General features: G+C 44.3%; 1 protein-coding gene across 4 annotated transcripts in view; it reads right to left on the bottom strand.

The window, feature by feature from the left end:
• Positions 1–15,763, bottom strand: part of TRMT1L (tRNA methyltransferase 1 like) — a 274,234-nt gene that overhangs the window by 53,690 nt on the left and 204,781 nt on the right. For all 4 annotated transcript variants that reach the window (XM_069231501.1, XM_069231499.1, XM_069231498.1 and 1 more), the window contains exon 15: positions 9,709–9,869. In XM_069231501.1, the coding sequence (XP_069087602.1) occupies positions 9,709–9,869 (161 nt within the window). The remainder of the gene's footprint in view (positions 1–9,708; positions 9,870–15,763) is intronic.

Genomic DNA, 15,763 nt, shown 5'->3' with positions numbered 1-15,763 from the left:
GTGCAAAAACATTCTCTATTTTTCTAAACTTGCGTGGAGTCTTTTTGTGGTGTTCATTGTTTTACTGTGTTCGTTGCACAAATACTTTACACATTGCCTCTTTAGATAAGCCTGACTGCTCAAGCTACCAGTGAGCACAGGTTCTCTTTTAGTGTATACTTTCGCACCCCCACTAGAGTGGGTTCCTGCCTGGCCTAAGTGCATTCCTTAGCCAACCAGGAATCCCATTTCAAATATGAATGAGGCAGCTTTACTGTGTCTACTGACAACAGTCATGATCTCCGTCTGGGCAATGGTGGTAGTATCACCATTCTTGTTGCTTTAGTTCCCAGCACCGGTACTGGAGCTAAATAGGTTGGACTCAATTCTTCCTTCAATGCCAATCTCTCTAACACAAGCTCACAAACTTTCAGTAACTAGCCAGCCACCAGATATGACACTGGAGTTGCAGTCTGACTTAGACCATCCCAGGGTTACATCAAACGCTGCAATTGATCGTGAGGATCCTCCCATCCCATATATACATTGTGGCTTTGAAGAACATCTTTTAAGGCAAGCAATTAGACAGTACACATTCTGGCACATTATTAATTGCTCTCTGTGCACCTAAAAGATTCTGGAGGCATAGACCCACAATTGTCGAAGACCCTCTGTGTTGAGGTTTGTTTTAACATACTGTTAGCTTTCTCTATAGCACTCTTTGAAAGTGGCCTAAAGGGATATGTACAGTGGAGACTTACTCCCACTGTAACAAATGCCTCGGTTATTGCTTAAGACGTAAAAGCTGGTCACTGATCAGAATGAAATGTACAAACTCCGCCCATACTAAGCCGAACAAGTCTTTTATGACTGTATGAGACAAAGCCTGTTATTGGGACCATACCCACATGATTCAAGTGCAAGAGTTCACTGGTATCACTACATAGTTATTCCGGTCTATAAACTGAAATGGAACAACATGATTCAGGTACATGATTTAAAGAGATGAGCTGCCTTTTCCAATGGAGCTTGTGCGAGTTTATTAAACAAATTTCATATTACAGCACTTTTCTTTTTTTTGGGCATCAGCAGCCACCAGTAGCACTCTGGCGGGATGTGTAACGCCACATACACCCCAGCATAAGCAGAGCCTATTTGTTCTTCTATTTTGGGTATATTTAAATCAGGGAGTCCTTTTTGCTCCACTAAGTAAACATACTTCTCAGAAAAGCGAGAAGGTGGGGCTTTTTATCATGAGATGATTAGACAGCTGAGTTATGTCTCAGTTGATCATGTTTTTCGACTGGGGGCATGCCTGCTACTTTACCTACACCAATATGAAAATTGTGCAGCCTGATCTGCAACAGAATTGTCATTAGAGAGAACTCCTATGCTTTGGTGTTCCAGTGGGTGTTCGACTTTCACCAATGGAAGCTATTGTCAGAGGGCAGATATCCAAACCCAAAAATGTTTTGCTTTTATCATTTTTCCCCAGCAAGTCTTTGTAAACATTGGTCACAATGTTGCAAATCAATATTGTATTCCTGCACGCAAAGGATGAGTCTGGCATCATTGAGGTAGGAACAAATCTTTCAGTTATCTGCAAAGCTAAGAGGAGTGTATTTAATGCTATTATAATTTGGGATCGAGTCACCCAAGGACCTCACTTGTATGCTTTAGATTTTAAGTTCTGAACCCTCGATTATCCCTTGCACTGATGCATAAGCTGCAGAATACAGCTGTTTCGTGACGGTTGCCCAATGGGCTGATCCATCAGTATAAAAAAACTATGATATTTATTCACTGTCTTGCCCAAGATGCTTCAGGAAATGCCTGTTGATGTTGTAAGAACTTGATTCTTTAGTCTAGGATCATACTCTAATTACATATCAGCACTAGCCTGACCTGTGGCCTGTGGCACACAGCAGATGTTTAGGTGCATGTGGCACTGTTTGCTTTAGTGGCAGCTTCCAAGAGTGGCAGTAGTGTTACTATAACTACTCTAATTACCAAAGTAAGTGGGTTATCTGGAGTTTGTAAATGTGCTGTGGTAAGCAGGTCTCCATTGGTAAGCAAGTATTTCTGTATGTTCCTGCTTTCAGTTTTACCTAGTAAATGTAGGTGTGATCAGCTGATATAAGATTCCCACTTTCTCAGCACAGTGTGGCAAATATGTTGAGCAGATATTCATGAATTTCATTAAAGCTTGCAATTTCCTTGGCGATTTGGGGCTCAAGCGTCCCAAATTTCCCTATGATCCCAGGAGTCCCAGACATTTTGTTTTCTTGCTGCAGCTACCATTTTCCTCTCAAAAGGTGGTTTTAAGGGCCTTGGCCCTCGGTGAGCCCCTCTATTCTGCTGACAGGAATGTCCTTTGCCTGGTCACAGGGAAGAAAGGGCACTTTTGCTTTAGTTTGAGTTATCTCCATATCCTCTGAAGAACAACAATAGTGCTTTTCAGAGGACTGATTTCTCTCTGGCGCTCTTATTTCTCCCCTATTTCTCAGATACTCCCTCATCTTTACAATAAAACTGTGGCTTCTTTTTAAATCTATCCCGGAAGTTCATACTCTCCCCTCTGATTTTTGTGGTTCTGGCTTCCTTTCATTTGGTAGACTTACATTCTCTGCTTTGCTTTAATTGTGGTCTCTATGGTCTGGTCTAAAGTATCTCTCCCCTGGAGACAACTGAGGTATTAATTTATACAACTGGGCCTCTTTCTGATCTTGTGTAGATGCAGCAAATCTTTGGTGAATAGCCAAGTGTGCTGGGTTACTTTTAATATTACCAAGAGCGTTCTCAGCTACTGTATCGATGTTACCTTGTTATGTTAAGCTTCATTGCTAAATTTCATGCAGGTGAAGGTCAATGCTCTTCCTATATGTGTTTCAATACTTTGGCAACATTGTAATCGAAGGCACATAGGGGGTCATTCTGACCCCGGCGGGTCGGCGGGAGCACCGCCGACAGGCCGGCGGTGCCCCGCAGGGCATTCTGACCGCGGCGGTTCGGCCGCGGTCAGAAGAGGCAAACCGGCGGTCTCCCGCCGGTTTACCGCTGCCCTTAGAATCCCCCATGGCGGCGCAGCCATGGGGGATTCTGACACCCCCTACCGCCATCCTGTTCCTGGCGGTTCGCCCGCCAGGAACAGGATGGCGGTAGGGGGGGCCCCTGCCATGCCCATGCCAATGGCATGGGCACGGCAGGGGCCCCCGTAAGAGGGCCCCGAAAAGTATTTCAGTGTCTGCTAAGCAGACACTGAAATACGCGACGGGTGCAACTGCACCCGTCGCACCCCTGCAACTACGCCGGCTCAATTCTGAGCCGGTGTCCTCGTTGCAGGGGCATTTCCTCTGGGCCGGCGGGCGCTCTTTTGGAGAGCGCCCGCCGGCCCAGAGGAAATGTCTGAATGGCCGCCGCGGTCTTTTGACCGCGGTGCGGTCATTCAGCGGCGGTACCCTGGCGGACGGCCTCCGCCGTCCGCCAGGGTCAGAATGAGGCCCATAATGTGTACTCATGTATAAGTTTGCAAACACATTTCACTAAGGCTGACAATGTTACAGATTGGGTACCATATATAGTTAATATTCAGTGTCTTAACCATGTGGATTAGAATTTGTGAATACCTCTTCCAATTGATAAATGTTTCTTGCTAATCAAAACGGTATTTCATTTCAACACCCCATTACAGCATTTATTGTCTGTGGATTATCAGCCGTAACCTTTATCTGTGTAAGTGTTTTCCAAGCCCTTACTATTGAAGTACATCAATGCTGTAGTATGGACTGTTGCAGCTACCTATATCAGTTTATAGTCTCAGAGAGTATCTTTCTAGTTTCTGCTGTAGGGAGGTGGTCCATGTCTGAATGTGGTGTGCATGTAGCAAGTACTGGCCAAGTCCTCCCTGGCATCATAAGTGTCTTAAGAGTACCTTTTGTATTACACATGGGGCTTTCCCTGAAACAACATTAAGAGGTTAATATAAGTCAAAGGAACTTCAATATGCACAAATGTTAAACCTATAATGTATTTCATTATCAACATTTTACAGGGTGGAGAACATAGGCTGAGCTCAGTAGGGGAAGAAGAAAGAAGGTGGTGTTTGCCTTTCATATGAAATGCCCTGTCTCTCCACCTTGAGTAATGCGACAGTCTTTTTTACCCGCTTCTTGTTTTTCTTCCAACAATAACTATATTCTTGGTGACCTCTGAAATTGGCCTTTAAAATAATCATCTCTTTAAAGTCTGTTTTGGGGCACGTTTCACAACTTTCCTAAAAGCCATTTTTACCCTTTAAGAATACCAGTTGGAGCATGGAAAGTTGTGTTAGAAATATTAATTGAGATGCCAACTAAATGGGCATATAGTCTCAAGCATTTGACCTCATCTGAGTGAAGAGATTATTTCTTCAGTGTAAAATCTATTTATTACATATAGCTTTAAGAGGCCTTGTCACCTGCAGGTATCGGTCAGTGTTGTTCATCTTCTGGGCTGCTGCTTTCACATTTTACTTTATCTGTAGGCTTGTGTGCTTGATAGTCCCCTTGTATCATAGTGAGATGGTGTTTCTGCTTCTATTTCTACCATACGTTTACGAGCCAGGCATGTCAGAAAATACAAACTAATCAATACATTGCCTTGGCTTCAGCATCCACTAAGTCTTAGTTAGTTGCAACCTGCTGAAGAGCAGTTTATTCATCTTCAGAAACCTTGAAAATAAATTCTGCATATGATTCTGGAAGAAAAAGCCTGTAAACTCTTCAATGCTGACTCCACTTTGCAAACTGTCGCATCACGACATAGCACCGGGAGAACATACTTGCCTTGTGGAAAGAGCAACATTAACCAACATTATGATTTTACACGAGTGCACCTCATGAAACTGTCTCCGCTGACCAAAGGGAAAGTTCCACTAGTTTGTAGGGTGGGTCTGGAGTACACCCTACAGTTGAAGTGTACCTAGGTTTGTTTGTTAAGATATTTTAAAAAGGCATTGAAATTACAGATTTTATGACCAAATCAATGATCTCTTTTGCTATGTTTAGTTCCACTGCCCGGAACAGAGTCCTATTAAACCGCATTAGGTATTGTAAATGAATGATGTGGACAACTACAGCTGGCAAACGAAGCAAAGAGTGAGCAGCAGGCACAGCGGATTACAAATATGGAGCACCACAAGCATAGAGGCCAGGACTTTGGTTAAAAATATTGGCAGAGGAAAAAAGAGAAGGAATAGGCTGTGTGAATGTTTCTGGAGAGCCCAATCTTATGAAGTATAGAAAGAGGATTAAACCTGCGGATTTTTCAGAAGTTGAGAATAACATCTTGAGTAGACAAAAATGAAATGAAAAGGCAGACACCCCGGCGACAACAGAGGAAGTAAAGGACCTATACTGGCAGTTTGCTGTGCAGGATGAACGTCAGTCTTCGTTACTAGAGGAGATGAAAAGACCTTTATGGTACCATAACCGAAACAAGTGAATAACTGTCCTTAACTTTTTTCTTGTTTGATATATGATTTATGTAATGGACAGAAGAGAGAGAACAACCAAAGAAAAGACTACTACAGAATTCTGTAGAAGAGAATGAAAATCCCTTTCCTCTCTCATTGGATGACGTCGTTTTAAAGTACTTAATAAAAGGATGGATCATTTTGGACTATCTCATGCAAATACACTGGATACCAGACAACCAGGACGCTGGAGGGAGAAAGACTTCACTTCAACTCAAGAGATTTTTATTTAGGGGGGTCTGTTTGGTCGTATTCCAAAGCAGGAACTAAGTACTGTAAAGATCGTAGCAGATTTCAACAGCAAACCCAAGGCTTCAGAATGCTTTCCTAGCAAGAGTTATTTGCAGATGCCTAGTTTCAGAATGCTTACTTACTTAATGAGTGATTGAGAACCCCAAACTGGGGTGGCAAACACCAACACAGATAAATGTCAGTGATGCCTGAAAACATACCTCCCCAAGACCCAAATCACACAAACCTAAATGCGATGGCTGTCAACTTTCTTATGGCCTCCTGTGCTATACTTCGTATCTTTGTCATTAAGAGATGACTCATACTCTGTTCTAATCTGGAATTCCACAATAAATAGGCAGGGCAAAAGTGCACTGTGCGTATCATTCACTGAAGAGAAATTTTTCCATCAGATACATTGCCTGAAGACTTCAACGGGATGCAGTGAAGAGGCTGGTATCCCTTTGATAGCCAAACCAAAAAATTAAAGTTTTCAAGAAATAAAGGAAAATTGAGTAAATGTCTAAAAATAAATGGATCATCACAATAAGCCCTTCCCTTTAGCCTTCCATTAAGTGGGCTACTTAAATACAATATGTTCAGGAGTCAATCAGGCAACATTTAGCAGTGCCAGCATCTTTTGGAGAAGCAGTTTGGCGCAGACTCTGGTGTAAGCAGCCCCAATCAGTTGGGAAGGTAGGAGAACAAAATATCAATACTACACATCAAATGCAATCATGGGGCCAGATGTATGAAGAAGTGTTACCAATCGAAAATAGCCAAGCGGGCCGTTTGCAACCAGTAAAAGGCTTCTGGCCATGTACCATCCCTACTTTGCAAGTTGGTAACCTGTTACCGACTTGCAGATTAGGGATTGTGACTCACTATTAGGAAGGGGCGTGTCAAGGGAGTCCCTTCCTAATAGCAACTCGAAGGGCCATGTATGATTGTTATGCATCCAGAAATGCGGTTGCAAAACAATCGCAGTTACCACCAACTTTAAGTTGGTGGTAACCAATTTGCAAATGGGAAGGGGCCTCCAAGGGACCTCTTTCCCCTTTGTGAATGCGGGTGCAAACATTATTTTAAGAGCAGGCAGTAGTCCCACAGACCACTGCCTACTCTTAAAAAAACAAAACTTTGCAGTTTTCTTTTTGTAATGCAGCCCGTTTTCCTTCAAGGAAAACAGGCTGCATTATAATAAAAAGATTGCTTTATTAAAAAAGCAATCACAGACATGGTGGTCTGCTGACCCCAGTGCGCCACCATCTCTGGGATTGTGGCCATTTACAAAAGGGTCGCAAATTGCTACCTGCCTCATGAATATTAATGAGGCAGATCTCTTTCGACCCATTTGGGAATCGAAAACAGTGTTAAACACACAGTAATACAGAGCAGTTTGTGATTTCCGAAGAGCAAAGCGCAAAAATTTGCTATTAGGAACCCGCTAACCTCCAGGTACATACATCTGGCCTATGGTGATTAAAGAACAAATCAAAAGAAGATCCGGACTTGTGAACCAATCAGCCAACAAGAAGACATTATACTGCCCAGAAACAGCCATGAAAAATATTAATACATCTTTGTACCTTTACATAACTTGTGCCTTCACTCTGCATAGTAAGAAACGTATATCAATATTGCAAAGAGAAAGGCAGTGCTCCCCACTCGGAACATTATAGCATTACAATGGCAACATGCAGCTTCTAAAGCGCATCAAGCATTCGTCAGACTTTTGGCAGGGATAATAAATTAGACTACAAGTCCTCACAGCACACCATAAATAAAAGAGATGAGTGACTTAGGAGTTGCTCTATCAGCTAAACAACATAGCGCCCCAGTCAAATCAAAATCACTTAATCCTATTAAATCCAATATAATATTAGGAGAAACTAAGAAGCCCTAACATATCTATTTTCATAAACATATATTAGCAATAGAGGAAGAAACAGTTCTCCCACAAACTAACCTGCTACGGCACTACAGGGGTTTCAAGCACACAAGCCTGAAAATAAAGATTTCTCACATTGTGAGTACTCCCAAACGCCAGACTGGATCAGGAGATTTTTCTCAGCATTGTCCCCACGCATCAGCAGGTGGCATCGTGTAGCTCCACCTCGACTATGCACTGCCTGGGAGTGATATCAGAGCCACACATATGTGCCACCCATGCGTGTTGAGGTCAGATTTTTTCTGGACTCTGTCGGACACAGAGCTTAATAACTGACCATATGTCACAGTGTGCAGAACTCTAAAAGGGGGACCTTTTTATAGATGGATAAGAGAGTCCATTTTACAAAGTGGGGAGCTTGGTGAGGAATCTGCAGGTAGAGTATTCACCACAAAGAACTACCAAAGTACCTTCCAAGGTGTTTGGTCTGTGGAATGGCTCAAATCAGAAAGTCTCAAAAAAAGTTAACAGGCAAAGTGTTCTTTTCTGCACTGCCTTAACCTTCTTTGTCTCTGCAAACCGCAAGAAGAGAAGATGGTCCACATGATGGACCTTTGTGCAATCAATGTAAAAACTGAAAACTCTCTGGTGATCCAAGTGATAGTCTCTTTGATTCTATTCCTCCTATTTTAAGGGATGAGGTGGAGCAAAGAATGCCAGAAGAGTGAAGCATTGTCCAACATGAAAAGGAGTCACAATCTTTGGCAGAAATGTCACCCTAGTCTGCAACCCCAATTTATCCATGGAAACAAACTGTGTATGGTGGATGCACAAATAGAACTTGTAGCTCACTCTTGCAGAGAGCTATAGTTATTGCTATACGATAGACAGTTTTGAGAGTCAGCAGATGCAAAGCACAGCTGTACATCAGCTCAAAATAGGTATACATAAGTATTGTGAGAACACAATTAAACCACTGTGGCATCAGAAAACACTTGCATGGCAACATATGGACTGTGCCTTAAAGAACTGCACCAGAACAGGTGATTTGAACAAGGACAGTTAGCCTGTTCAGCACAAACAGGGCCAACAAGTAACCTTTAAGAGTACACAGAGCAAGTCCTTACAGAGCTAAAGACAGTACAAAAAGCAAAACATCTGACAACTTTGCCTGTAATGGGCATGCAGGTGGGAATTACACCAGATGAGGATCTGTCACAGACATCTGCTTGTGGCAGCCCCTATAGTTTTGACCCTGTAGTCTTCAGAGGGAAAATGTTTCCTTGCATTTTCTAGAAAACATTCTGAGTAAAAAGTGTGTGAAAAGCAGAGAAACATTGGATGGAGCAAGCTCTGGATCTGCTTGCGAAGACACAGAAAGAAAGGAACTGACATCAGGGCGCAGGGGTGAGACAAAGATGCGGAACCGCACAATGCCACCTGCTAGCACGAAGGAGCAATGCTGAGAAAAATCTCCAGATCTAGTGTGGCTTCTGGAAGTATTCACAAGTGGGCAATCTGCAGTTACAGTATCCATCAAAATAGATGTTACACTGAAGAAATAATCTCTTCACTCAGATGAGGTCAAATGCATGGGAAATATTAAGGTTACCTTTCTGAGACTCTATATGCCTAACCCATTGACACCCCAATGAAAATGTCTGGCACAAACTGCTGCAAATGGTATTTTGAAAAGGCTAAAATGGCACTTTGGAAAAATTGTGAAACGAGCCACAAAATAGACTACAAAGAAATCACCATTTCGAAGATCAATTTCAGAGGCTGCAAATAGAGATGTTATGTTTTTAAAGCAAATAAACCGAAAACAAGACTCTAGCACTGCTCGGGGTGAAGACGCAGGGCTTTTCATAGGAAGAGCAACACCACCTTTTTTCTCTTTCTACTGTTGAGCTCAGCTTACGTGCTCTACCAAATAAAACATTAATATCGAGAAAACAGGAACACATCCTAAATTGTACTGTCAGGTGGCAATAACTGGAGAGAATAGTCTACCATTCTTCAAGAAAAAGAAAAAACAGACATGAAAGTTGACTGAGAGGAGTTACCTTCCAGATAAGAGGCTAGGCTAACTCACCCTGATTGACGTGGCTCAAAGTAATGAACTGTTGTTTGTGAGTAGTGCACTCGGCTTCACATATTAGCGTCTTCAACAATTGCTGAATATCATCGATTCCATGCTGTACACTTTCATACAGCATTCTTCGGAGGTATCCAGTGTTGAATATGGTCCCTGACCTGAAAGAGAAAATAACAATGACATCTTAGTACCAATGATTGTAGTTTTCAGATGAGGACAAGTAGCTCTTTCAATCAGAGGTACAACCTTAATCACAAATCGTTACTTAGCGACCTATTTGAGGTTGAAATACATTTTTATTCTGATTGCGGAGTAAACAAAACTACCTGCAAGGTGCAAAGCTATATGTTAACGGAAACCCGTAACTAGAGCCTTCACCAACATCAATTTACGCAAATGTATCTCTAGGTGTCCTTTACTCCAGTAAAGGCATCCATGCTGCCCCCCAATCTCTAAGTGACTTATATTATTCTTAATGCCCACACAAGGACCTGGGGCAACTGAGAGGTCTTGTTTTAGAGAAATAAAAAGCAAACAGGGTAGGCCACTGTGATTCATAATGTTTTGCTCTGCCTGCAAGATTGTTAGACATCTTTCCATTCCTAGAATGTGCCAGAGCTGGGGTGGGATTGTCGTTGCCCCAGAGTGCAGTTATCACTAGGTTCACTGCACACAGAAGAAAGGACATCAACTTGCCCTTCTTTGAGTATTAAGGGTATGTTGGGGGGTTAGCATCACCCAAGAGCACATATGCTGGTTATCAAGTGATCTGAACCTGTAAGATTACCTCAGGCATCAAAAACACCTTTCCAACACAACTGCAACTTAGGGCAAGGTGGATTAACATACCATCAGCATCACATCCTCTCCAGCATTTCTGGGGGCCTCTTCCCACTTACTCTGTTGTATATGATACAGCTGTGTTGCTATTTTATGCAGTGTTCCTTGTGTTGTGGTTGTTCTAGCTGTGTTAGGGGATCTAGCAAAGACCTCCCCATATTCTGTCTTGAACAGATTCCTGTACTGTTTTTCATAATTTTTGCCCTGTAGACTAAGAAACAACTTCTCCTTGAGATGGCAAGCTATAGATGTCAGATAGCAATTTCTTGTTATTTTCTTGAGACAGCAAAGCAGCCACTCTTCAAATCTGGTGACGGAACTGCACGCCTGTGGTTTAATGGTGGGTTCACGATCAGTGCCTGATTTTGGTATATCTGACCTTTCTGATTCCAGCATGTAATAATGGGAATGAATGTCCATAAAGGTTCTTTAAGGGCACAGTTGAAGTCTGGATTTCCCAAAATCGGGGGAAGGGGGTGGGGAAGTGACACGTTTCCCTTTCTCTGCTAATCTATTCCAGACCCTTATGGTCACACTTGTAGCTAGAGAGGAGTGTACCCCCTCATGCTCTGTCTTTTTTGTATTCAACTATGGGACCTGCTCTAGCTTTATCTATATGCCCAGTATAGTCTAGTCTACGAAGCATCAATATTTGCCTGACTCTTGACTGGATCCACTCCGCCATGTACCTTAATTGGTAAGCTTGGTAATATCTTTTGATACTGGGTAGTCCAGCCCCACATTCTTTGTTGAGTTGTTGAAGTGTCAGCGATGCTATCCTATGTTTTTTTTGTTCTTGCTCACACAAGTTGTCCTAAAGGGCCTGTATCTTTTGCAATGTTGAAACCTTAGCTGGGATTGGGAGGACAGAAAATGTATAGTGTATGCATGGAATGAAGTTATCTTTGTAGCAGCTATGCGTCCTCCCAGGTGCCATGTCATTATGGAGTGCTTTTAAGCAGGATATTATAATTCAATTGTGTTTGGACGGAAAAGTCCTCGCATAGTGACTGAGGTGCAACCATGACCTGAGTGCCACAGCTGCATGACTACCTGGGTCTCTGGTTCTGATTTCTGGTCATGGGTGAGAACATGGATCATGCTTGTGGGCCATGACCTTCGCCTGTCTCAGGGTGATGCAGTTTTGTCAGACAGGAGGGGTGAACCAAGGGCTACTCTCAGAGTAGTAGAGGGATACTACCCTTGTCAGGAGTTAAATGGCAAGCACAGTGGTGGCATCGTACCAGTTTTGTGCTTACTAAGAATCAGTATTGTGAACAAGCATTTTAACTGTGTTATGGGAGAGACCCCTACCAGCCCACTCATGCAAAGTCCTGCTGATGTGTACTTAACTCACCCTTGGCCTTCATGATTACTGTGTGTAGTGCCGGGCAGTATGTAATACTTGTGTGAGTATGCTGGGATGTATGTGTGCCCGTGCATGGTATATAACATGTAGATCTGTGGGTTACATTTTGGAAGGCCAGGGCCTGGAAAGGCTAGTGGAGGTGGGGAATGCAACCCCTAGACATGAGATGTGGGTTGCTGACATTCCTGAGGGCTGGCGTGGTAACACTTGCACTGGAGGAAGGGTAGCAGAGCATCCTATGTCCACATCAAAATCTCTTTGATTCCAGGAACGTTTATAGGTCAGTAGGGCCAGGGCTCACTGTAAGGCAGGATGGTGGATCTGTTAAGGTTGGCACCGCAGGACCAGGGAATCATGATAGAGGGGAAGGCTTAGGCTTTTGAGACTTTGTGAAGAATATTTCAGTGGAGTTTCACTGCCAGGTGTGATCCCTGGTTACTCCCTTCACTTATGTTGTGGATTAATCAAAACTGTAGTCACTCTTGCGGTGGCAGACTGTCTCTTAGACAAAGGAAAGGGCAAGGAAGAGATCACTTCAAAGTGGTTGCCACCCACAACAGGAATATCAGACATTAAATCATATCAGTGCCTGGATTTGGACTACAAAGGTGGGAGTCTGAGTGCAACAAGTTGTTTAACTGTCAACAGGAGAGAAGATCACCAAAACTTCAAGCTGCTGGAACCAGGATTATGGGCCAAGGCCTGCTGGACTCCCTGTTTGCCAAAGGGCCATCATCCAGGAAGTCAAGAACACTTGCCATGAGCCTGGAGCACCAGCCTTCTGCCCGTCTGTCAAGACAAATGGAACACCTGGAGGGAGCAAGGTCCAGAGGGTATCCTGCAAAGTGGATCCTTGTGAGCAAATTGGAAGACGCCTAGACCAGTTGGAACAGCTGCAAGATTGCAGGCCACCTGCCCGTTCTTGAAAAGTCGGCCACCACGCATATGCCTGGAGGAGAAGAAGATGAAGCAAGAGCTGTCGCCCTTACGCAAGTGAAATCAACAACCCCGTATGCCTCTAGGACCGTCCCCCTTGTGCAAGCAAATTTGGAAAACCCCATATGCCAGGAAAGGGGCCATGGTGAAACTAGGGCGGTCGCTGTGGATTGTTTTACCAAGGCTGTAGTGAAGAATGCTTTCCTATTGCCGAAAGAGCTATGGAGCGGAAGTCTGACACCAACGTGGGCAGTTCAAAGACTGAGGAGGCTCAACGTGTTATCAGAAAAACACCGCAAGTGGTCACGGACTCTTAGCATTGGGGAGCCTGAGCCCAAGAAAATGCACTCTGGCCTTCCTGCACTTGCAGGGTGCCATTGAGTCAGGTAAGTCTGTTCGAAATACTCAGGTCTATGGTGAATTGCAGGAACTTAGCTCACAGTGCTGGAGAAGCTGACTCTTAAGGCCAAGCTAGACTTTATTGTGTGGGAACTAGAAACGGCCACATCTAAAAGTTGTCTCAATTTTTTAACGGAGAATAATCAGCCCCAATAAAATGGATAAAGGGACTTGGGGATACTGCCCAGTACAACGCTAGTGCCCTGACCTTCAAGGAATGTGGATATTATTCAGTGTGTTGCCTCTATGCTCTTGTAGTACAAGTTACTTACCTGAGGTAACGAGATATCTGGTAGAGACATATTCTAGTTGCAGATTCCTTACCTTAGAATTTCCCCCATGCGCCAGACTGGATCCGGAGATTGTTCTTCGAGCAATACCCTTGCGTGTCGGTAGGTGGCGTCGGTCGACTCCACAGGAGTCGTTGGCGTCGTCGTGACGACGTCAGGATTAGTACATAGATGCCGCCTTCGTGCAGTGACGTCGGTCTCTTCTAACGACTTTCCACGCCAAAGCGCAGAGCCGCTAAGAACACTGAGATTGGTGCACCAGAGCTAAGGACCTGAAGGGGGAATCCCTGTCCCTAGAAATCAGTTTGCAAGCGGGGAGGATGGGTCGGCGGTAAGGAACCTGCAACTAGAATATGTCTCTACTGGATATTTCGTTACCGAAGGTAAGTAACTTGTACATCTGATAGAGACTTCTAGTTGCAGATTCCTTACCTTAGAACAGATACCCAAGCAATGCCATCCTCGGAGTTAGGCTGCGAACCAAGTTCATACTAGAAAGTCCTGCAGGACTGAATGACCAAATTAGCCATCCTGACGGACCTGACTGTCCAGGCAGTAGTGTTAACAAACGTGTGCAGGGACACCCACGTAGCTGCCTGGTAGATATCCAGGGCAGAAATTCTGCATGCTAACACAGTGGAAGCAGCAGTTGCTCTGGTGGAATGAGCACACAAGCCCCCAGGGGGTTGCATCTTGGCCAAAGCGTAGCACATTTTGATGCAAAGAAGTACCCATCGAGAGATGGTGAGTTTTTGCACCGCCTTCCCTTTTTTCGCACCCACATACCCAACAAAAAGTTGATCGTCCACCCGGAAATCTTTAGTACGATTAAGATAGAACGCCAATGCTTTTTTTGGGTCCAGACGGTGGAGTCTCTCCTCCTCATGAGAAGGATGTTGGGGTGCGTAGGAAGTAGGCAGGGTGATGGACTGCCCTACATGAAAAGGCGTAACCACCTTTGGAAGGAAGGAAGCTTTATTGTGCAACACTACTTTCTCAGGGTGCACAGACAAGTATGGAGGTTTAGACGAAAAGGCCTGAAGCTCACTCACAGTGCGAGCAGAAATTATAGCAACAAGAAAGACAGTTTTGAAAGTGAGGAGTCGTAAGGGACAATGGTGCATCGGCTCAAAGGGAGTACACATTAAATAAGTAAGGACAAGATTGAGGTCCCACTGAGGCATGATAAATGGAGTGGGTGGAAATAAATGGATGAGGCCTTTTAGGAATCTACTCACAATAGGAGATTTAAAAAGTGAGGGCTTATCAGGTAACCTAAGGAAAGCCGAAATGGCAGATAAATACCCTTTAAGGGTGCCCAAAGCAGAGCCCTGCTGGACCAAAGAAAGAATGAACAAAAGAACCTCGGATAGAGGGGCAGAGAAGGGATCAACAGATTTGTTGGTGCACCGTGCTACAAATGTATTCCAATGACAGGCGTATACAGTTTTGGTGGAGGGACGCCTGGCTGCCAAGATAACATTGCATACTTCGGGTGGAAGATCAAAAGTCACCAACTGTCGCTGCTCAATCTCCATGCAAGGAGGAGGAGGTTGGACAGGTTTGGGTGAAGAACCGTCCCCTGTTGCTACGACAGAAATTCTGCCCGAAGAGGCAGTCTGAGTGGAGGATCGATGGACATGCTCAGTAACTCTGGATACCAGACTCTCCGTGCCCAGTCTGAAGCCACCAAGATGACTTGGGCCCAGTCGTTCCTGATCTTCTTGAGAACTATGGGCAGAAGTGGGATAGGCGGAAAGTCGGCCGGAGTTCGGCTCGAGACGAAAAGCATCTCCGAGCTAGTGCCGTCTTGGAAACTCCAACACGCAAAACAGCTGACATTGCGCGTCCTCTGCGGAGGCAAACAGATCTAACCAAGGCGCTCCCCATTGCTGAAAGAGACCTTGTGCCACCTTCAGATGGAGACGCCATTCGTGATCGGCTGTGCATCAACAGCTGAGTTCGTCCGTTCTGGCTTTGGGAGAACCTGCCAGATGTTGAACCACCAGGGTAATGCCCTGATGTTCCAGCCATGTCCAGAGGCGTAGTGCCTCCTGACAAAGGGTCTAGGAACCTACTCCGCCCTGTTTGTGCAGTACCACATGGCAGTAGTATGGTCTGTGAACACCTGCACTACTTTCTCTTTGAGAGAGGGAAGAAATTCTTTCAACGCAAGCCTTATTGCCCGGAGCTCCAGAAGACTGACATGGAGCCCAGC

Source organism: Pleurodeles waltl, chromosome 4_2, assembly GCF_031143425.1.
Source record: "Pleurodeles waltl isolate 20211129_DDA chromosome 4_2, aPleWal1.hap1.20221129, whole genome shotgun sequence".
Taxonomy (NCBI): Eukaryota; Metazoa; Chordata; class Amphibia; order Caudata; family Salamandridae; genus Pleurodeles; species Pleurodeles waltl.
This window is presented reverse-complemented; position numbering and strand designations above follow the sequence as displayed.